This window comes from Macaca nemestrina, chromosome 18 (assembly GCF_043159975.1).
Source record: "Macaca nemestrina isolate mMacNem1 chromosome 18, mMacNem.hap1, whole genome shotgun sequence".
Taxonomy (NCBI): Eukaryota; Metazoa; Chordata; class Mammalia; order Primates; family Cercopithecidae; genus Macaca; species Macaca nemestrina.
In genome coordinates this window covers 22,169,123-22,192,458 of record NC_092142.1, presented here as the reverse complement: position 1 = coordinate 22,192,458, position 23,336 = coordinate 22,169,123, and the positions used below count along the sequence as shown (strand labels likewise).

Sequence of the window (23,336 nt, the reverse complement as noted above, 5' to 3'; positions counted from 1 at the left end):
TGCTGTGATCTTGGCTCACTGCAACCTCCGCCTCCCAGGTTCAAGCAATTCTCCTGCCTCAGCCTTCCAAGTAGCTGGGATTACAGGCACACACTACTACATCTAGCTAATTTTTTTGTATTTTTAGTAGAGACAGGGTTTCACCATGTTGGCCAGGCTGGTCTCAAACACCTTACCTCAAGTGATCCGCCCATCTTGGCCTCCCAAAGTGCTGGGATTACAGGCATGAGCCACCACACCTGACCTAGATTACTAATGATTCTCCCTGAGGTTTTCCAAAAGAGTTTTGGTTTTTCTTTTAACTTTAAAATTCTTTGGAAACACACAAAAATAAAAATAAAAAGAGAGCAAGAACAATCCATAAACTCATCAGTCAGAGCCACCAACAACATTATTTGCTTCCAGTAATACAAATATAAATACACATTGTTCACAAATATTAATATAAATACTTAATGTCTACCATATAAATATAATAAATACATAATATATATTTAACATATGCTTCTATGTATTTACATGTAATAATATGTTATGTAATATATACAAAATATCTTAAAATATTGGTTGTAGACAGTCTTATATTTTCATTTTTTGAAATGCTCAAAATAATATAATGAGCATTTTTCTTATGTCATTAAATGTTTTCCTAAGACATAGTTTTGTTGTTTTTGTTGTTTTTTTGAGACAAGGTCTTGCTCTCTTGCCCAGGTTAGAGTGCAGTGACACTATCACAGCTCACTGTAGCCTTGAACCTTCTGGGCTCAAGTGATTCTCTGAACTCAGCCTCCTGAGTAGTTGGGACCACAGGCACATGCCACCAAGGCTGACTCATTTTTAAAAATTTTTTGTAGAGACAGGGTCTCCTTATTTTGCTCAGGCTGGTCTCAAACTCCTAGACTCAAGCAATTCTCCTGCTGGCCTCTCAAAGTGCTGGGATTACAGGTGTGAGCTACCACACCTGGCCAATTTACTACCAGTTTTTAATCACTATGATATATAAAACTATTATGAACTGTTTTATACATTAGTTTTTGAGCCTAGCTCTGATTATTCCTTAGGATAAGTTTAAATTTGCAGTTGCTCAGAAATGAAAATTTTGAAGATTTTTTTTTTTTTTTTTTTGAGATGGAGTCTCGCTCTCTTGCCCAGGCTGGAGTGCAGTGGTGCGATCTCCGCTCACTACAGCCTCCACCTCCTGGGTTTACGCCATTCTCCTGCCCCAGCATCCCGGCACGTTTCGTTCTTTAGACCTATTTTTGTATCTATCAGTAGTGAACAAAGGTGCCTGTGTTCCCATGCCCTCACCAGCACTAGACTCTTTTTTTCTCCTGTCATTGGCAGGTTCTTAGACAATTACTGATATATCATTTTAGTTTTTCACTTTGGTTATTAGCAAGTTTGAAAGTTACGTTATAAAAAGTATCTTTTCTCTTTTGAATTGCTTATTCTTTAGCCTGTTATTCTGTTTGGGAGTTTAACTGATTTCTGGTTAATTTGTAAGAGCAATTTATTTAAAATAATATATTATTAACTATATTATAAAAAACGACAAAAGTATGTATTATAAGAATTAATGATATAGAAATCTGTGACACAAAATAACTCTCCTATAATCCCACTTTAACCACTGTTACAAATTTGGTGCATATACCTGAAAGATCCTTATATAGTCAGGAAGTTTTACCATTGGTTATCAAATATGTTGTAAATATATTGCCTAACTTTTAGTTTTACCTTTAACATTTTCTCTATTATTTTAATAATTAATACAGGTACCTAATACAATTCAAAATATAAAAGATTATGCAATGTAGAGTAAATTTTAAAAATTTAGATTGACTTTATCATTATAGAAAAATCTAGAAAATACAAGGACGGAAAAAAAAACCATTCTCAACCCACCATTCAGAAACAGCATTTTGGGTCAGGCATGGGGGCTTGCACCTGTAATCTCAGCACTTTGGGAGGCCAAGGTGGGGGAATCATTTGAGTCCAGGAGTTCAAGATGAGCCCTGGCAACATAGTGAGACCACATCTCTACAAAAAACAAAAAAATTTAGCCAGGTGTAGTGGCACGCACCTGTAGTACTAGCTACTCAGGAGGCTGGGTGGGGAGGTCTCTTGAGTCTGGGAGGCCAAGGCAGTGGTGACCTGTGGTTGGACCACTGCACCTTAGTCTGGGGAACTGAGTGAGACCCTATCTCGAAGAAAAAAGAAAAGAAAAAAGGAAATAACACTTTGGATTCTATACATGTGCAGATTTGATTATTACCACATTAGACCCACATTACTTTACCTAATCTCTACAAAACCTTGTAAAATTGGTGCCAGAAATCAAGACCAGCAGACTTTAGCTGAGTGAGTATTGAAGGAGAAGTAGGAGTTAACTAGATGAAGAGGGGAAGGGATGAAGCCAGTCCTTCCAGACAGAGGATCAGCATGTGAGCAGAAGGAAGCTTTTAGGAACTGAGAGAAGACTAGGAGCTAGAGGAAGAGGGAAGGAGGATGAGGCTGTAGAAGTAATAATAAAACTATCTGGAAGAGGGGACCAGAAGGAGGTGAGGACACCAGTAAGTAGGCGATTACTTTTACTAATCCCCTGTTGAGACTGTGTCCAAAGCTGTCTGATTCTGAGCCATGTTTCCATGAACATCCTTCTATCTCTGTGTATTTGTTGATTTCTTTGAGATGATTTTCAGGAACTGAAGTACTGTGTTATAGAATATGCACATTTACATTTTGATACGGCGTGTTTTACATTTTTATGTGGTTGAACGTAGGAATTTTTGGAATGCCTGGGCTATGGGGTATCCTTTTGTTTTTTGTTTTTGTTTTGAGACAGAGTCTCGCTCTGTCGCCCAGGCTGGAGTGCAGTGGTGTAATCTCTGCTTCCCGGGTTCAAGCTATTCTCTTGCCTCAGCCTGCCAGGTAGCTGGGACCCCAGGTGCGTGCTACTATGCCCAGCTAAATTTTTTTTTTTTTTGTATTTTTAGTAGAGACGGGTTTCACAATATTGGCCAGGGCTGGTCTCAAACTCCTGACCTCAAGTAATCCGCTCACCTCGGCCTCCCAAAGTGCTGGGATTACACGCGTGAGCCACCATGCCCCGGCAGTGGGAGTATCCTGTTTCTGTGAAGTCCTAGGAATATGTGACATGGAATTTGTTCTTCCTGTATTGCCTTTTTTCTGTGGCAATTCTTTTTTTTTTTTTTTTTTTTTTTATGAGATGGAGTCTTACTTTGTCACCCAGGCTGGAGTGCAGTGACACGATCTTGGCTCACTACAACCTCCGCCTCCTGGGTTCAAGCGATTCTCCTGCCTCAGCCTCCCGAGTAGCTGGAATTACAGGTGCCCGCCACCATGCTCGGCTAATTTTTGTATTTTTAGTAGAGATGGGGTTTCACCATAATGAGTAGGTTGGTCTCAAACTCCTGACTTCAGGTGATCCACCTGCCTCGGCTTTCCAAAGTGCTGGGATTACAAGCATGAGCCACCGTGCCCGGCCTCTGGCAATTCTTGAACCTGACCTTGACGAAGGTTATGTTTTTTTTTTTTTTTCTTTTGGAGACGGAGTCTCGCTCTTATTGCCCAGGCTGGAGTGCAATGGCGTGATCTCGGCTCACCACAACCTCCGCCTCCCAGGTTCAACCGATTCTCCTTCCTCAGCCTCCTGAGTAGCTGGGATTACAGGCATGTGCCACCATGCCCGGCTAATTTTGTATTTTTAGTAGAGACAGGGTTTCGGTTTCTCCATGTTGGTCAGGCTGGTCTCGAACTTCTGACCTCAGTTGATCTGCCCACCTTGGCCTCCCAAAGTGTTGGGATTACAGGCATGAGCCACCACGCCCAGCCAATGAGGGTTATCTTTTGAAGGGATTCTTATCCGTGATGGGCCATGAGATTCAGGGGGCTGGTGTCTTTAATAGTGCTTTAGGCAAACCACATGCAAAGCCCAAATTTATCCAGATATTTGCTGAACTGATTGTAGGAGAAGCTTCCATGAATGATAAAAGCTGCTTAACAAAATGTATTCCCCTGTGGAGATCAAGTGGGGAAAGTTCTAATAGAGCGCCTCTTGATTGTTGCTTTCCCACAGTTAATTTCAGTTTCTTTGTTCATGATCGTTTTACATTTCTGATTCTCTAAAGATGAACACAATCTGGTAAAAGTCACGGAGCTGGTGGATGCCGTGTATGATCCATACAAACCCTACCAGCTGAAGTATGGCAACATGGAAGAGAGCAACCTCCTCATCCAGATGAGCGCTGTGCCTTTGGTAAAGTCGCAGTGTGTCCTGGGGCCACTGAGGAAGCATTCTGTTAGCCAGGCTCTCGGCCACGTCTGGGAGAGGGCTGGGGAGTTGGGATAGGGGGTGCTGAAATACGGGATTTAAGCACTCGTGGGCTCTTGTAATCCCAATGTAAAACGAGTCCGTATATTTGTTACCAATTTTCTGTTGATTGATGGATTGAAACAGGGTCTCCATCTGTCACCCAGGCTGGAATGTAGTAGTGCGATAACAGCTCATTGCAGCCTCGACCTCCTGGGCTCAAGTGATCCTCCTGCCTCAGCCTCCTGAGTAGCTGAGACTCCAGGCATGTACCATCACGCCTGGCTCATTTTTGTGTATGTTTTATAGAGACAGGTTTTGCCATGTTGCCCAGGCTGGTCTCAAACTCCTGGGCTCAAGCAATCCACCCACCTGGGGCTTCCAAACTACTGGAATTACAGGCGTGTGACAACCTACCGGGCCCTAGTTTTCTATTTAAAATCCCCAGTGAAGGTTTAAAGAAAATGAGAGGCTTAAATCTTTTGGGGATAAGTTGATTACCTCCCTGGTTTAGTAATTTCTTATTAAGGCTGTCTTTTGTTTAAGGAAGACATGCAAATGGGCACAGGAGCTTAGCACTCCTGGGCAATGTTGCAGGGGCAGGTTCACTATGTGGGCATGAAGGGTGGAACTGAGGCCATTTCCATTTCAAATATTATTCTGTTTTCAAGTCATAAGGTTGTCTAGCGAGAGGTGCATTGACATTTCAGAATTGATCTTATAGTAGTTCAAATCTACTGCCTCTTACGATTTTCTCGTTTTCTGGGGATATGCCTAGAAAGTCTGTTGCACTTCAGTGCCATACTTGCCCCTGAAGGAAGGAAGCATCTTCCTTTTGCCTTACTTATTTATTTATTTATATTTATTTTTTTGAGAGGGTCTTGCTCTGTCACCCAGGTTGGAGTCCAGTGGTGCCCAGGTTGATGTGCAGTGGCACAGTCACAGCTCACTGCAACCTTGATCCCCCAGGCTCAAGCGATCCTCCCACCTCAGCTTCCCAGTAGCTGGGACTACAGGTGCACGTCACCACGCCAGGCTAATTTTTTGTAGAGATGGGTTTTCGCCATGTTGCCCAGGCTGGTCTCAAACTCCTGGGCTCGAATAATCTGCCCACCTCTGCCATCCAAAGTACTGGGATTACAGGCTTGAGCCACCGCACCCAGCCCCCTTTTGCTACATTCTTTGGAGCTTCTGATACGGAGAATTTGAATCTCGAGAGCCAGAGGGAGAGATATCATCTTAATAATCACAGAAAAAGAGGAAAGCAATGAAAAACATTAGGATGAAGTAGACAGACATTTGATCGTGCTTTTCTGCTAGGAGTGAATTTCCATGATCCCACTGATGACTTAGACTGTTCTCCCTTGATTCAGGTTCTAGAGGAGCGTTCAAAGGTTGGGACTATATTTTTGACATCGTTATTAAGTGATTTTACCACAGATGAGAGGGCTTGGAGGCCTTCCCCTATCTCAACGTCTGTTCTAAAGCCTGACATAGCTTTTGTTTGTCTGTATTTCCTCACCAGGAGCATGGGGAAGTGATTGACTGTGTGCAGGAGCTGAGCCACTCTGTGAACAAGCTGTTTGGTCTGGCATCTGCAGCCGTTGACAGATGCATCAGATTCACCAATGGCCTGGGGACCTGCGGCCTGCTGTCAGCCCTGAAATCCCTCTTTGCCAAGTAAGGCTGGGGGACTGGGGACCAGACGGGCCACATTGGAGCACTGTCTGTCCCAGTTAAAAATGCACGTGTTCTGTATTCGTTCTCTGAACCCTGGGAAACACTTGCACCTGAGCCCAAGAGGATGTTGTTAAGGATATTCACAGTGGCATTGTTTGTAATGGTGGAACATTTGAAACAACGTAAATGTCTACCCATTAGGGAAGGCTACATAAGATGTGACATATTCATATGAGGAAAACTTGTGCAGCGGTTAAAGTATGTTAAGAAAAAAAAAAAAGAAACCTTAGACAAGTTAAATTTAACAAAGTTTATTTGAGCAAGAAAAAGGATCTATGACCTGGTGCGGTGAGTCACGCCTGTAATCCCAGTACTTTGGGAGGCCAAGACAGGTGGATTGCTTAAGCTTAGGAGTTCGAGACCAGCCTGGCCAACAAGGTGAAGCCCTGTCTCTGATTGTTCCAGAAATACCGAGCATGCCTCTGTGAACTGTGGAGGCTCCTTGGACCCAGAGCTCTCTGGCATTGCCATCGGGCATCCAGCGTCTCAAAAGTAGTTCCTCGTAGACATTTCTATAGGACCACATCATCTGGTGTGGCTAGATGAGCCCGGATGTGTTCCTACAGAAAAAGAAACATCAGACTGGGTGCAGTGGGTCACACTTGTAATCCCAGCACTTCAGGGGGCTGAGGCGGGTGGATCACTTGAGGTCAGGAGTTCGAATCCAGCCTGGTCAATGTGGCGAAACTCATCTCTACTAAAAATGCAAAAATTAGCTAGGCATGGTGGTGGATGCCTGTAATCCCAGCTAATTAGGAAGCTGAGACATAAAAATCGCTTAAATCCAGGAGGCAGAGCTTGCAGTGAGCCAAGACTGCGCCATTGCACTCCAGCCTGTGCAACAAGAACGAAACTCAGTCTCAAAAAATAAAAAATAAATAAAAATAATACATTTCCATATTAAGCATTCAAACTGTGCAAAAGTATACCTGGCAAACCCCGGCCATCTTCTCTAAAAGGGAAGATTTTGAAGTTACCAAAATAGCTGATGCTTATAAAATTAGGGAAATCAGGTTGAAGCTAACTTGAGCAGGGTTCAAATGGCACATTGTTCAGTAGTGAGGAGGGTTTGGGGAAGGGCATTAAGGGAGGCAGGGGCAAGGAGGACAGGGCCTGCAGGGAAGGCAGGAGTAGGTTGGCCTAACTCAAACTAGGATGAAGCATAGAGTATAGCGGCCAACTGGTGGTTCAAGAAGGAGGGGTATTAAGACTGTGATGGGCACAGGAGCTCTGGACACTTACTAGTGGGGACCTTGGAGATGATAGTGCTCCTCTCTGAGTAAACTGATGATGACAATATCTCCTTTCCAAGGAGACTGTGAATATTAACCAAAAACATACCATTAAAGCCCCTAACACAGTGACTCTGATGTGGTTGACAGCTGGAAATGTGTATTGTGAGAAACAGCTGGAGGGTTTGAGGACAAAGATGATGTGATGAAAGCGACGCTTTCCTCTGAGATTTCATGACAAACCCATTTAGAATTCTGGATCGACAGATAATGAACTGGAGAAAGCATTTGCTTATAGCCATACCTGAGAATAGTGGCTAAACACAACTCCTCCTGCAGGGTGCGCCTGCTCTTTCTGCAGAGCACATGGATGTTTGCCATAGTTTCGGGGGTGGTGACACGGTTGTTTAACCTCCCATGGCTAAAGCACAATCATGTTCCTTAACATTCCCCTGTCGGTTTGTCCTTGAGGCCAGCCCCTCTCCCTCCTGGGACTTACAACCCTAGGAAGCTTTCACCTCTGTTGATGCAAGGGGAAGGTGTTGTCAGTGGGACTCTGTGTTTTGTAGCTTTCCGCCTGAAAGCCGTTTCTTCCACTTGGTGGCCTATGTCTCCACTGCATGGACTGACCTTTCGGGACTGTGCCCTGGGTCCTCACATTTCACTTTCCTCATTTAGAGCTTCGGTTTGGGAGGGGCAAGCAGCAAGGCCTCTTGTGATGCATGCAAATGTCCCAGGTTTCTTAGCTTTCAGAGGACATGGGGGTATAAGTATGGGGCACACACTCTGTTCTCCCGGAGCTTAAAGTCTAGCAGCAGCAATAAGCATCACACAGGCTATTTTTTTATCTGGAAGCAAGGTCTTGCTCTGCCACCCAGGCTGGAGTGCAGTGGTGTGCTCATGGCCCACTGCAGCCTTGACCTCCTAGGCTCAAGCCATCTTTCCAACTCAGCCTCCCAAGTAGCTTGGACTACAGGCACATGCCACCATGCCCAGCTAATTTTTGTATTCTTTGTAGAGACAAAGTTTTGCCATGTCAGCCAGTGTGGTCTTGAACTCCTAGGCACAAGTGGTCCTCCCACCTTGGCCTCCCTAACTGCTATGATTACAGGCATGAGCTACCACACCCGCCTAATTTTTTTTTTTTTTTGGAGATGGGTTCTCACTGTATTGCCCAGGCAGGTCTTAAACTCCTTGAGCTCAAGTGATCCTCCCTCCTCAGCCTCCCAAAGTGCTGGGATTACAGGTGTGAGCCACCACGCCCTGTCTAAACAAGCTGTTTAACTACAGTGTTTTAGACGCTATGAGGGAAAAGTAGGTGTGTACAGTGAGAGCAAACAGCGCAGCCTGTGAGGGAGGATCTCCTGGCTTTGAATTCACTTTCATGCTTCTGTCCCATTAAAGTCAGACCCTTGCCAGCCGTGAAACTTTAATCTCTGTGCCACGGGTGTTTCAATTTAGAGGATGAGAATGATGCAGAGGTACCTTGGATGTCATGACCTTCCTTACGTTATCCCAGGTCACAGTCAGTTATTACCTTGGGACTGTGATGTTTAAATAGTTCTTCAAACCTGCTTTCCCAGAAATGTACTTATCTGGATGAGGGGGGATTTATCAGCATCATTTCTCACCTGGTTGCTCCCTGGAGTCAACTTCACGATTATTCCTTCCTTCTCCTCTTGGGCGTCTCTCTTAGAAACTGCTCAACCAGGTGGTGAAGACAGTCTTGCCACATAGAGAAGACCTTTTTGTGGTCAGAGGTTTACAAGCAGTTTCCCTCCTTGGTGGGAGCCTCTAAAGATGCTCTCAAGGCCATTAGCAGTTTGTCCAGAGCTGTAGAATTCCAGGTCTCTTTAGAGCTGGGGAATCGATGGTGACCTCCCTACCATTTTCTTCCCTTTCCCGGCAGGTATGTGTCTGATTTCACCAGCACTCTCCAGTCCGTACGAAAGAAGTGCAAACTGGACGACATTCCTCCCGACTCCCTCTTCCAGGAAGATTGGACGGCTTTTCAGAACTCCATTAGGTAACCCGGGGGTGGTAATTCCAGCTTGCTCCTAATGTAGTCAGCATAAACATCCATGTGCAGTATATAGAAATGACAAACGTGTTTGGAAGGGGTTCATTTTTTTTTTCTTTCACTGCCTTTTTCAAAAGCAAATACTCCAGACTCTAAACACAAACCAATAAATAAAAACCCAACCCAAACTAACCAACAAAAAGACCCCTCCAGCTCTTAAGATATTTTTTAAAGTTCTTTACAAATGCCTCATCTCCTTTAATGACTTAAATTTTTTATATTTGATGTGAGATTTTTTACCCCCCCCCCTTAGCCTATAGTTTTTATAGACCTAAAATAACTTAGGGCTTATGTACTAGAAAATGCACAGGTGTTTGGATCCTGTTGCTGGATCTGAGAACCATGGTACATGGTAGTAAATGGTTCCAGGCAATGCTATTTGGCCTGGAAAAGGCCATTTAAGAGTTCAGTGAAAGGGCTGGGCTTGGTGGCTCATGCTTTTCATCCCAGCACTTTGGGAGGCTGAGGCAGGCAGATCACTTGAGGTCAGTAGTTCGAGACCAACCTGGCCAACATGGTGAAACCCCATCTCTACTAAAAATACAAAAATTAACCCGGTGTGATGGCGCATGCCTGTAATCCCAGCTACTCGGGAGGCTGAGGCAGGGGAATTGCTTGAACCTGGGAGGCAGAGGTTACAGTGAGCCGAGATCCTGCTGCTGCACTCCAGCCTGGGTGACAGGGTGAAACCCTAGCTCAAAAAAAAAAAAAAAAAAAAAAAAGGGTTCAGTGAAAGAAGGAATTGAGGTGACCCTCTCAAGTGTTTGCTGATGGCCAGATTCTGGAATAGCCTGTGTGGCCTATGGGCCACTAGGTAGACACCCTATTTTGCCCCAGGCCCTGAGGCTTGATGGAGGTTCCATCAGCAGTTGCCTGAGAAAATTTGGTCCTTGACATGTCCAGCTGGAGAGCATGGACTGTTGGCCTATGGCCAGGTTTGACCTATGGACATGTTTGATCATTGCAGTTTTTAACAAGTGGATTTGTTGCCAATATTGAAAAGCTAGATTTAACATGATCCGGATTTCTAATGTCACCTAAAAAATGAGACACTCAGGCAACACTGGGCCTGCATTGTCATAGCCACTGGGGCTGGCAGCAGGGATCCCTGAGGAATGGCACGGGTTCCCTGTTGTGCGGTGCTTCTCTCCTCTCCCAAGTAGGCTAACAGCGATACAATTAGGCTCTCAGACCACTTGGGAGAGAAGAGAAGCACCATACAACAGATGAAAAGCAGGCTGGGCACGCTGGCTCACACCTGTAATCCCAGCACTTTGGGAGGTCGAGGCAGGTGGATCATCTGAGGTCAGGAGTTCAAGACCAGCCTGACCAACATGGTGAAACCCTGTCTCTACTAAAAATAGAAAAATCAGCTGGGCATGGTGGCCCATGCCTGTAATCCCAGCTACTTGGGAGCCTGAGGCAGGAGAATTGCTTGAGCCTAGGAGGTGGAGGTTGCAGTGAGCCAAGATTGCACCATTGCACTTCAGCCTGGGGGACAGGGCAAGACCTCATCTCAAAAAAAAAGCAATCTGGACGTTTCTTTTTCTTAAAACCATTCCTCCTGGATATATTTTCCCAAGAGAGAAATGGCCGTTCACCTGGCGCACTTCACCCACTTTCATGTCTTACCTGACCCTTGCCCGTGACACATGTAGTTCTCAATGCGGTGGTCTGTGTCAGAGCAGACCCAGACCCACCCAAGGCTGTTGGGTAGATCTAGGACCACTCAGGACTATTTTAGATTATTACCTCACCTCACAGGCTCTGTTCTGGATTTTATTTTGATGAAATTTAATGTTCTATGGGTTGATAGGTGCAGCAAACCATGATGACACACAGTTACCTATGTAACAATCATACACATCCTACACATGTATCCCGGAACTTAAAATAAAATAAAATTTAAAAAAATTTAATGTTCCAGATGCTAACTGTATCCCTTATCACCCGTGGTGGTTTGGTATTCTGGAAAATATTATGCACAAGTTTGTTCTGTTGCACTTAAGGGAAGTGGCATATTTTACTTTCTCATAAACTTTTCTTATGATGGAATGCCTAGATACCCTGGTGATGATGGGCAGTTTTAGAGAAAGTTAAAAGTTAACTAGACTTAAGATGTTTTTAATCCTTGGATTTGTCCTGACATTATGAGTTTGGTGTTGAAGGACTCAGCAGCTGGGAGTTTGAGGCTTGGCATAAAATAACTTGAAAATTAAAGGATCATTCAATACGGATATGATGGTCATTTGGGCTTATCTCTGAGAAACAAATGGATTCATCTTCATCTGCCTTTCATATCATCAGGGAAAGATACTTCTAGTACCAAAACATTTTCTGTGTCTGGCAACTAACAGGCGTCTAACAAATATTAAGTAATACATTTAAAAAATTTTTTTATTTTAGATACAGGCAGGGTGTGGTGACTCACTCCTATAATCCCAGCATTTTGGGAGGCCAAGGCAGGCGGATCACTTAAGGTCGGGAGTTTGAGACCAGCCTGGCCAACATAGTGAAACCCCGTGTCTATTAAAAATACAAAAATTAGCCAGGCGTGGTGGCGAGTGCCTATAATCACAGCTACTTGGGAGGCTGAGGCAGGAGAATCGCTTGAACCTGGGAGGCAGAGGTTGCGGCGAGCCGAGATCACACCATTGCACTCCAGCGTGGGTGACAGAGCGAGACTCAGTTGCAAAAATAAGTAAATAAATAATAAATTTTAGATATAAAGTATCTCTGCCCTGTTTTTCTCAAGGACAAAGCTGAGTATTTTGGAAATGTAAAATTATTTGAGGGGCCCATGGATAGAATTGTGCTTTCGTAGCAGAGATGCCATTGACAGTGGAGGTTATTGGAAGGGACCAGCATTTTCTTTTTACATTAATGACTAATGAATGAAACATTTCAGGCCAGCAAATGTTTAACGGCTTTCCCAAAACGAGAACTACCCAAAGGAGCAAATAGTTAGGATTTTTATGAATAAGACAATGTTTGTCCTGTAAAGGTTGGCATTCCAGATACTTGAACTTGAAGTGCTTTTTGTTTTGTTTAGGATAATAGCCACCTGTGGAGAGCTTTTGCGGCATTGTGGGGACTTCGAGCAACAGCTAGCCAACAGGTAGGAGAGAGGAGTCATTGTCCTCTAGACCCTGGGGTTCCTGATCAGCACGAGCTTGGTCTAGTGCACAGTACAGCAAGGACAGCATATGGCAGATCTGAAGGCCACAGGGCTGGAGGGCTGTCTGTACCTAGATACAGCGTGTCATGATTGTCATCATTAAACTTTACTGAGCACCTAAAAAGGGCAAGGCTTTGTCCTATTTGGCAGGGGTCACGTAATTTTGGTTTGATACGTTGGTTTCAGCCTAAATGAGGAAACAGTACATCTTGTCTCCAAATTAGGAATGGGCCGGGTTCCGACGGCGTGTTTATAAATTAGTTATTGGGACTGAAAATAAATTTCCATATAGAAACGGTGTGACAAGTGGTGGTGAAGTCCCTTGGGCCAGCCTTCAGGATCGGGGTGAACTTAGGCAGTCTGCCTTCTGGGTCCTGCAGTCAAATTTGTGCTGCCGAAGGGCTGTTTGTCGAAGGGGAGTCTCTGGGGTCTGCCCTGGAAAAGCTTGTTCTACTCTCTTCCTCTCATCTCATACCTGCCAGGGCTTTTATGTTGCCCTGAGGTGACCTCCTTCAGACAGTTTTTCCCTTCAAGGGGCTCTGGCTTCCCACATTTCTTTCTTTCTTCCTTTCAATGAAATCTCTCAATTCCCTTGGTATGGCTGATGCCTTCTATTCCTTAGGAGTAAAGGGGAAGAAGTCTGTTTGATATAGTTGTTTGAGGGACCAGCAGCAATTCCTTAACCTCCTTGGGTGATTCTTTATTGCCCTAGAGTAATCTCTGGGTGATGGAATTTTTAGCAGTGGTACAAGGTGAAATGAAAGCACCACTGTTCCAAAAGTAAGGAGTGGGCCCTAGGAAAATACAGAGGAGCCACAGCAATCTCCCTATATCTCGCCCAAGCTGCCCAGGATGAGAGAAATCTCTCAGATGAGATTTCAGCTCGGCCTTGCTTTACTCAGACCGTAAATCACAAAATGATTCCTTTCTGCAAATAAGTGATCATAAGAGCTGGGTGGCCAATGTCAATCTTGTCACTGGAGCAGCCCAGCACGTTCTGACCTGTTGCCTCTGCCACCCGCCTGTTGGTGGGGAGTGGTCCTTGGTAGGAGTCTAGGTGCTGCAGGTGAGATTGATGGGGAGATAAGATAAGCTTTACAGGCGCCTGCCACACACACTGTGCAGCCTTTCAGCCAGGAACACAGATGGTGACTGTCCCTTTCCAGGCTTAGTGCTTCCAGGATGACATCATCTCCTTCAGGAACTCCCTTGGATACACCCAGGCTGTTCCTGACTTGAAGCTCAGCCAGGCTTTCAGCCTCTCTGGGCTACAAAATGCAGCCGAGAGAGGCCCATCTTTTACCTATTGTGTCCCCATTCATGCTCCTAACCAGTCTCTCCTTACTCTTCGGAATGTAATACTTGACTTCATTAAGAGATTGAGGAAAATCTGTGTCCTAGGAATTACCATTTACTTCATTTACATTATTTACGCATACTCCATTGTATGCCTGTGGCACTTCAGTTTTATTCACTCCTGAAAGTCACACAATTTCTGTGCTGGGCATTCAGGAGCGAGTTAGGAACAGCAGCAGCTGCTCCCACTCTATCCTGCTGTGAGCCTTTCCCCATAAGGAGAACCATCACAAAAAATCTTGGACTAAAGACAGCTGGTGGTCTCAGAAATGACAGAAAACAAAGAATTGTGAGAAGAAATGGCCAACGAAGAGCACAGACCTTCCTCAGCAACTTGCCCCTACCTTCTGCCCCACCTCCTACCCCACTTGCTTCTACCTTCTGCCTTGCTCACCCCCTACCTCCCGCCCCACTCGCCCCCTACCTCCCGCCCACTCGGCCCCTACCTCCTGCCCCACTCGGCCCCTACCTCCCGTCCCACTCGCCACCTACCTCCCACCCCACTCGCCACCTACCTCCCACCCCACTCACCCCTATCTCTTACCCCACTCACCTCTGTCTCCCACTTTACTTACTCCTACTTCCCTTCCCACTGGGCCACAGCTTCCCTGGGCTCTAAGCTAGGTCTTGGGGATATCAGATAATTAGACTCAATCCTTGTCCTCAAAGAGCTTAGAGATTAATGGGAGCATCCAGCATGTGCCAATATGCTGATTGCTGTGCCAAGAGAACGCAACGTGCACAGAGGAGGGAGCTTTACAATTCCATTGGTTCCCTCAGCTATGACAAGTTATTGCCCACTTCTCAGCCATGGAACTTGTAAATTTATACTAGATTTCCAAAACCTGACTGTCTCATTGCACTGTCCCCCGAAGACCTGGTCACCAAAGCCTGGGTCACCTGTCCTTCAACAGTTGTCGAGCTCCTGCCACATACCAGGCGCCGTGCTAGTGCTAGTAATTCACAGATGAAGAACACTCCAGGTTTTGTCCTCACCATCCAGTTGGAGGGAAATGAGACAGCATGTGTTAAATGCAGAACAGAAGCAAGAGCCCTTTGGGAGCTCTGCCGTTGGTTGATGGGGCAGAGGGCTGAAACCTCCTGGGGTCCCTAAGGCCTCTACTCTGCCAGGCCTTTCTAATGCCCCTGTGATGCACTGTCTTTGGGAAAAAGCCAAAATCAGATTTGCCTTCTGGGAAGATCATTCTGCTGACCCTTAGGAGGACAGATTAAGTAGAACTTCAAGGACTAGAGGAAGGGAAACAAGTTAGTTGGAAGCCTGCTGCGATCCAGGCAAGAACTAGTGAAGATTAGAAGTAAAGCAATGGCAGAGACAGGCCACAGTTTGACAGATAAGAGACCTAACCAAAGTTACTGGTTGGCTCAAGCAACAGGAAGAATTAACTTGACCTTAATGGCAGAGGCAGGTAGCTGCTTATGTCAGCAGTGGCTCCTGAGGAAGATCCTATCACTGGGATTTATTTGCAAGTACAGGCATTTCTTGACCAACTCAAGGATCTGTTTTTGAAATAGTGAGTGCATCCTAAAAACTGGTATGTCCAAAGCAATGTTTTCGTAAGAAATTACAGTAAAGGAGAAGGCAGGGAATTAGCCACATTTGGGATATGTCTTAATGTGGTTCTCCTAGTTATACATGTTCATGTAATTCTGTACATATTTAGACAGGTAGGATGGGTGGTAAAGTTGGGCTCAGGAAAACAGGGTGGAGGTTAAGATTCCACTTCCCCAGCAGTACAAGGGGTGGATTATCATATGGAACCTCCTCTAGGCGTTTGTCTTTCTCAAAGAGTTTGGAAAGTGCCAGCCTCAATAGATCTCTCTGTAACACCTAAACCACAAAAATAAACCTCCCTGTGCCACCGAACACAAACACCACGCAAGCTCGGCATGTAGGACAGGCGGATCCCTTGGGTAAAGAGGTGTGCAACGAGCTGCTGTCACTGTTCTCCAGGAGCCAGCCAGCTGCTGTCCTGCCCGGCGGTCTCTCTGATGGTGGTGCTGGTGGCCCACCCTGGCATTTGACTGTTCTACACCCTGATGCTCATATAGCAAGAAAAGTCTCCACAGAAGGTGCACAGTGTTCCAGACCAAACTGAGAGCTGCCCCTATGTAGGCTGTTGGTCATATTAGGGAGATGGCATGTTCTGGCACTGTGAGTGTTAAGCAGGAATAAAAACACTGGGTTTTTTATTGTGCACCTGAGGTCCAGCTCACTCCTCAATGATGAAGGGCATCCTTTCATTGCCTTATAAACTGGACCTTAGTTCAGTCTGTCTCATGAGGATATCTTAGAATTTAGTAAGGGCAACCTGACTGCTCCAAGAAGAAAGTTCCATGCATATAGCTCAGGGCATAATGGTCATTCCTTTCATTACAGGATTTTGTCCACCGCTGGGAAATATCTATCTGATTCCTGCAGCCCCCGGAGCCTGGCTGGTTTTCAGGAGAGCATCCTGACAGACAAGAAGAGCTCTACCAAGAACCCATGGCAAGAATATAATTACCTCCAGAAAGATAACCCTGCTGAATATGCCAGTTTAATGGAAATACTTTATACCCTCAAGGTATGAGACCAAATGGATGGCATTCTTGCAAATGAAAAGCTTCCTCTCTTCACTCACCCTCTCCCTTTCCAGGATACAGGCGGGCCCTGTGTGTGGCCCTGGGCTGTGATGTACCCTGCTACTACTTCTCTGTCTCATTTATTTTGGGATTTTAAGGAGCTAATATATTAAACTTGAAACCCATTGTGATACAGATGTAGAAGTTAGAAGAGATGCATCTTTATTACTGATAACAGCCAGGTTAGAGAGTGTGGCTTTAGGCCGGATGCAGGGGCTCACACCTGTAATCCCAGCACTTTGGGAGGCCGAGGTGGGTGGATCACCTGAGGTCAGGAGTTTGAGGCCAGTCTGGCCAACATGGTGGAACGCAGTCTCTATGAAAAATACAAAAATTAGCCAGGTGTGGTGGCATGCGCCTGTAGTTCCAGCTACTTGGGAGGCAGTGGTGGGAGAATCACTTGAACCAGGGAGGCACAGGTTACAGTGAGCTAATATGGTGCCACTACACTCCAGCATGGGTGACAGAGTGAGACTCCATCTCAAAAAAAAGGAAAAAAGAGAATATGGGTTTAGATCTGTGGCTAGGGGAACTTGCTGTAATTCACTCCAGAATGAAACTTGTCAGCCAGTCAGGCAGAGCTGGATAGCCCCTGGCCCTGTTCAGGGTCAGCCTCCTGAGAGGGAACCAGATGTGTACTGCTTGCAGGCAGGCAGACCTGTAATAGAGGACCCCAACCCAGGATACCAGGAGGAGCAAGAGAAGTCACTCCTCTTTCCCAAGGGAGGAGCCAGGCTGCAGAGTCACCAGGAGTCTACCCAAGTACAAGTTCTTCCACATGGGACCATGAGGACGTGGGGATTGGTGTTCCCTCCTGGTGTTTTTCTTTAAACTCTTAGTTTGCCTGCCATAAAGCTGCCCTTGACTTTGAGCTTTGGGCCCCTTGGGGTCCAGGGACAGGAGAACTTCCTAACAAATGGAATGAGTCACACAGCTCCCTGGGAGTGGCCCTCCAGGGTTATAAGAAGACCATGGGCATCCTTTGCAGAACCATCCCCCTCCCTCACTGGTCTGGCTTTAACTTCACTCTTGGTGATAGACAGAGGAGACATTGCTGTTCCTGGAGCACCAGATGCAGTAGAAAAAAAATTTTTTTTGCGATGGAGTCTCACTCTGTCGCCTAGGCTGGAGTGCAGTGGCACGATCTTGGATCACTGCAACCTCCGCCTCCTAGCTTCAAGCATTTCTCCTGCCTCAGCCTCCTGAGTAGCTGGGATTATAGGCATGCGCCACCACACCTGGCTAATTTTTGTATTTTTAGTAGAGACAGGGTTTCACTATATTGGCCAGGCTGGCCTCGAGCTCCTGACCTCAGGTGATCTGCCTCCCAAAGTGCTGGGATTACAGGTATGAGCCACCCTGCCCAGCCAGATGCAGTAGAAAATTATCCAGGGCCTAGAGCTCTGGAATGAACTGCACAGGGGGCCTGGACATGTGTGAGGCTTCAGTGCTATTCTCCCAGGGCCTCCCCATTTCTTTGCACCTTGACCCATCAACTGGCTGCATTGAGCTTGACAAACACTTCTTAAAGCAATTCTGTAAACTCATTCATCCATGCTTCTGTGATTAGGTTAAAACAACTCTGTTTATCTTTATTGCTAATCTGATTTATGTCTGTTGTAATCGGTTCATTTATAATAGCAAAACTAAGGTTACACTTTCCATCTCTGTATTTTCTCAGGCTATTTGGAATTCCTTGGGACTCATGGAGGTTGTACATACTCTGGCTTTCAGCCAAGTGTATTTGACCTGACCTCCCCGGGAATTAGGGCTCTGTCCATCACTCTGATTTATATGTGAAGCTTCTGATCTTGTTTCCCCCCTCTTTCCTACCTCCTCTATCCCTGAGGGATGGTCACAGGTGAACTTTTCCTAAACTAGAGAGTCTGTGAGCTCATGTTAGCCCAAATGCATCAGAATCACCTGGGAAAGTGAATTTAAAATACAGATTCCTGGGCTCCAACCCCAGTGAACTCTGATGCAGTAGTTCTGGGGTGGAGCTTGGGAATCTGCAATTCAGCATGTTCCACAGGGGGGCCTGGGGCACAGCCGGGTTTGGGGAACCACTATTGCATAGAACCCCCAATTCTCCTGTGAGTTTTCAAAATGGTTAACTAGCTAATACTTGGGTTGGGTTTCGGGCCTAACAACTGCCTTTTGCATTTTCTTGTCTTAGGAAAAAGGGTCAAGCAACCACAACCTGCTGGCTGCACCTCGAGCAGCGCTGACTCGGCTTAACCAGCAGGCCCACCAGCTGGCTTTCGATTCCGTGTTCCTGCGCATCAAACAACAGCTCTTGCTCATTTCCAAGATGGACGTGAGTTTCCCACTGACCGCATCAGTTTCCCCCGGGTCCTGCCTCCAACTCAAGCATATTGAGTGTGGGCTTAACCCTCCCTGTTCCAAGAGCTTTGGGAAGATCCCGCTTTAACTCTCCCAAGCCGGAAAGAGCCACTTTCCAATTTCACCTCATTGCTTAACATGAATTTCTTATCTTTATTGTAGTTACTCTGATACTTTATTCACAGATGGTTCTCAGGATTATTAAAATTGCTTAATTAACTTTCCCCATTTGGAGCAGCGGAGAAGTAAGAGAGATTATGTGCCCCTTCGTAGGTTAGACCAGGTCAGAAGAGCTAATTGTCTTTTGAGATTGAATTATTTTCACACCACGCGAAACATTTCTGGAGAATTGGTTCTGGAACTTTACTCAGGGGAGTGCCTTATCAGAATGGATCTTGTGTTTTTGAGGGGGCTTTGGAGGGCTCTGTTCCTGTCTTTCCTTGATACCTTTTCTGTTTGGCTGTTTCTACAATCGACTCACCTTCCTTTCCTCACACCCTCTTTTTTCTGGTTGCGCAAATTATTTTTCAAGGCATTGCCTATTAATTCTATTTTCTTTCCCTTGCTCCGGATCTTGTTACTTTCCTTTTGGATTACTGGGCGGGACAGTCCCCTGGTTAATGTATCTTACTGACCCTTCAAGGTCATTTGGATTCCAGTTATGGGCCTTTAATAACCAAGAGATCTTTTTACAAAATGACAAGAACTCATCTGGCAATATCAAACATGCTCTGCTTTCTACCACCGTCTAGAAAGCCTGCAAGGCTGGGAGTCCAGGGCTCCTGCATGGTCTCAGTCAGGCCTCACCCCCTCACTGGGAGTCAGGATTCCCATCCGTAAAAGGACTCAGTTAAACGACATGATCATGAGGTTCCTTCCACCCTTGAAGTTTGTGATTTTCACTCTTTATGATTTTTCTGTGCAAAATGCCATGAGATCTATTTCAATCAGATTTTGTATTAGTAGGGCAGAAGGGGATATAAAGTGGAGGAGAGATGTAGCACAAATGAGGCGGGTGCCATCACGTGGCTGAGTTATTCCTTCCTCTCTGAGCCTCCGTTTCCTCATCTGTGTAATGGGGATACAGTAATTCTCATATAGATTGGTGAGGATTAAGTAAGATTTTGTATATTGATAGAATTTAGCATTGCACTGGCTACAGAGTAGATGTATAATAAGTGGTAGTTTTCTTCCTTTCTATGATTCTCATTTTTTAGGAAGAATGACTTACTTGATTTTTTTAAAATAAAAATTGTATAGGTATTTATTTTTAGAAACTCAAGCAATACAAGAAAAAAAAAAATCCAATAAATACCTTCAAGATCCCACCATCGAGAAATAATCAGTGTCAGCAATTTGATGTCCAGCAACCCAGACATCTCTCTCTGCATGCCTATACATGTTAAAGGCTGAGTGGCCATCAGCAGATAGATCTATAGGAAGAAATGGAATTATACTATAGTGCTGTTTTTAAGAAAAACAAGATATGCACAATATAATTTTATTTGAATTTAACCAGAAAAAAAGAGACACTAAATGAAACGAAAGGAATTATTGAACTTGAGACATTTATCTTTTCTTTTTTTTCCTTTTTTTTTTTTTTCTCCGAGACTGAGTCACACTCTGTCACCCGGGCTGGAGTGCAGTGGCATGATCTTGGCTCACTACAACCTCTGCCTCCTGGGTTCAAGCGATCCTCCTGCCTCAGCCTCCCGAGTAGCTGGGACTACAGGCACCTGCCACCACTCCGGGCTAATTTTTGTACTTTTTGGTAGAGGTGGGGTTTCGCCAGGTTGCCCAGGCTGGTCTTGAACTCCTGACCTCAAGTGATCCACCCACTTCGGACTCCCAAAGTACTGGGATTACAGGCATGAGCCACCAAGCCTGGTCGAGATTTTTTTTTCTTCTCCACAAAAGATACTCATTTCCCAGAAGCTCTCTCCAAGGTTATGAAAAAAAGATTATGAAAACTATGAAGAGATTGGAGTTGCCATTGCTTTTTGTTAATCCTGTTTCCGTTGCAGACAGATACTGATACATATGATCCACTGAAAGACGAGGGGATTAGCTTTCCTTGTCTCTCTCCCGTCCCCTCCCCGGCCTCCAGATTGGGTTGTTTGTATTATTTTTATTTTGTCAAAGCTGACGGTACTGACTTTCTGTTCTGAAACCTCAATGCTTCCCGGTTTAGTTCTACATTTAAACACGGCTGGTGCTTCCCCCGTCCTTTTCCCCCTACTTCTGCATTCCAGAGTTCATTATGATGGAGTTCTTGGGTGCTTGGTCCTACCTTTTCGTTCCGGCTTCACCGCAGCACCCCGGGCCCTTGGGAGTGGGCGCAGGTGGCTTTGGAGATTAGGAGGAGCGCTCCGAGAGCGCCAGCACACAATACCAGGGCAAACACTCCAGCCTTAAGGATTTGAAAATTAAACCCTGGTCATCAAATGTTTGTTTTCAGCATTTGCTGGTAAATTCTATTGCCCTTTTATATTCCAAGACTACAAACCAACGCTTTATTTGATTTCAAAATAGATTATTGAAGTGTACCTATTTTACCTGGTGACAGATGGATAGAAAAGCTCATTTGAAGGATGCTTTAAATAAATTTTGAACAATTAAAAAATGACCTGCAGCATTTCCCTATTGCCCTCAAGTGACATTCTCTGCTGCTTTCCCTCCCCCTCCCTTTTTTTTTCCGAGACAAAGTCTCACTCTGTTGCCCAGGCTGGAGTGCAGTGGTGTGATCTCTACTCACTGCAACCTCCGCCTCCTGGGTTCAAACACTTCTCATGCCTCAGCCTCCCGAGTATCTGGGACTACAGGCGAGTGTCACCACACCCGGCTAATTTTTGTATTTTTAGTAGAGATGGGGTTTCACCATGTTGGCCAGGCTGGTCTCAAACTCCTGGCTTCAAGTGATCTGCCTGCCTCAGCCTCTCAAAGTGTTGGGATTACAGGCGTGAGCCACCGCACCCAGCCCTCTGCTGCTTTTTAAGCACCCCCTATTTCAAACCACTCTGTCTTGCCCTTCTTCCAAACTTCTTTCCCACTCTGGCTGTTCTTTCCTTCTCTCCTCTGCCTGTTCATGTTTTGAACAGGCTCCTCCTGCCTCCTCTCTGAGGCCTTTCCTGGGGCCTCCAGGCTGCAGTCCCTGGGATGGATGGCGGCATTGCTTGTCTTCGCCCTGCACATCAGTACCTGCTCTTGGTCTCCTGGAAGCAATTGCTTCTCCCCACACTCTGCTTCCCAGCCTGTCAGCATCTCAGCTCCCTGCTGCACCCCTTTGCCAACAAACCACCAAGGATTGCTGTCCTTTCCTTTTCTCTGTGTCCCCTACCTGTTTCCACGGGGGATTCTCATCATCTCTGTTTATGAGCTTGCCACCTGCCCCCCACCCCAGTTTTCTGCAGAGCTGCTGTATTTACCTTCACAAACTTTGTTTTGGTTTTATCTCTCCTCATTCAAAACCCTCCCCAGGGTAAGTCTGATTGTCTGTTTTTAGAAACCTTTTCACGCATACGCAGTAGGGAGAAGAGTATAAGGAACTCCATATACTCATCACCTGCTCCTAGCCATCCTGTTTCGTACATACCCCCTCATCTGAAATAGGACTCTAAAAATAATCACAGTACCACAATCAACCCTAAAAAAGAAAAAGAAAAGGAATTCCTAATGTCATCAGTGTTCACATTTCCAGTTGATTTATAAATGGCATAATTTATTTTAACCCTTTGAGTCAGGATCTAGGATCCAGGATCCTGCACATTGAGATTTATTGGGATGTCTTTTGTGTCTTTTTTGAATGGTAAGTTTCCTCTCTCTCTCTCTCTCTCTCTTTCTTTTTCCCTTGCAATTTACCTGTTGAAGGTAAAGCCTTTACTTAGCTTGGTGTTTAAAGCTGTGCCTTCTCCCTCCAGCCTCTTTCTGCCTCTGTGTACCACATACATCCTATGGCCAGCCGCTTCTCTCATCGCCCTGAGCTCTTGCTCCTTGCCTCCAACACTGAGAGCTCTAGAAGTGGGAGGCAGCACTCATGTGTCTGCAGGGGGAAGAGAGGAGGGCCCAGAACAGGATGGGAGGTGTGGGGGTGTACAGGGTGGGAGTATGTAGGGGGGCCTTGCTTCCCCAAGTAGCTCCCTTCTAGAGAGCAAGGAGCAAATCTTACATTTCTTTGTCTCTTCTTTGCAAAGCCTAGCACAAGACACTCGACATCCTGGGTACTTGGCAAATGTGGATGGTTGGCGTGTGCCTTCTTGGTGGATTGGGAGTTAGCTGGAAAAAAAAGTAGGCTCTTTTGAGACAAAAGAGCATTCTCAGGCAAGAACAAAGAGTCTAGAAAACTGTAGGACAGGGGTTGGGGGCACCTGGGGTGGGGAAGAAAAGAGCTCATTTACATCAAAGAAAATGAGACCTAATCGAGTGGGCGCTAGA

The 23,336-nt window shown here is 45.5% G+C and overlaps 1 protein-coding gene across 1 annotated transcript in view; it reads left to right on the top strand.

Annotated features, from left to right (window-relative positions):
* The window catches only part of LOC105485017 (component of oligomeric golgi complex 7), a 66,440-nt gene that overhangs the window by 31,897 nt on the left and 11,207 nt on the right, over positions 1 to 23,336 (top strand). The window contains exons 8-13 of the mRNA XM_011747171.3: positions 4,152 to 4,279; positions 5,859 to 6,013; positions 9,215 to 9,331; positions 12,438 to 12,503; positions 16,318 to 16,504; positions 18,739 to 18,879. Of these exons, the coding sequence (XP_011745473.1) occupies positions 4,152 to 4,279; positions 5,859 to 6,013; positions 9,215 to 9,331; positions 12,438 to 12,503; positions 16,318 to 16,504; positions 18,739 to 18,879 (794 nt within the window). The remainder of the gene's footprint in view (positions 1 to 4,151; positions 4,280 to 5,858; positions 6,014 to 9,214; positions 9,332 to 12,437; positions 12,504 to 16,317; positions 16,505 to 18,738; positions 18,880 to 23,336) is intronic.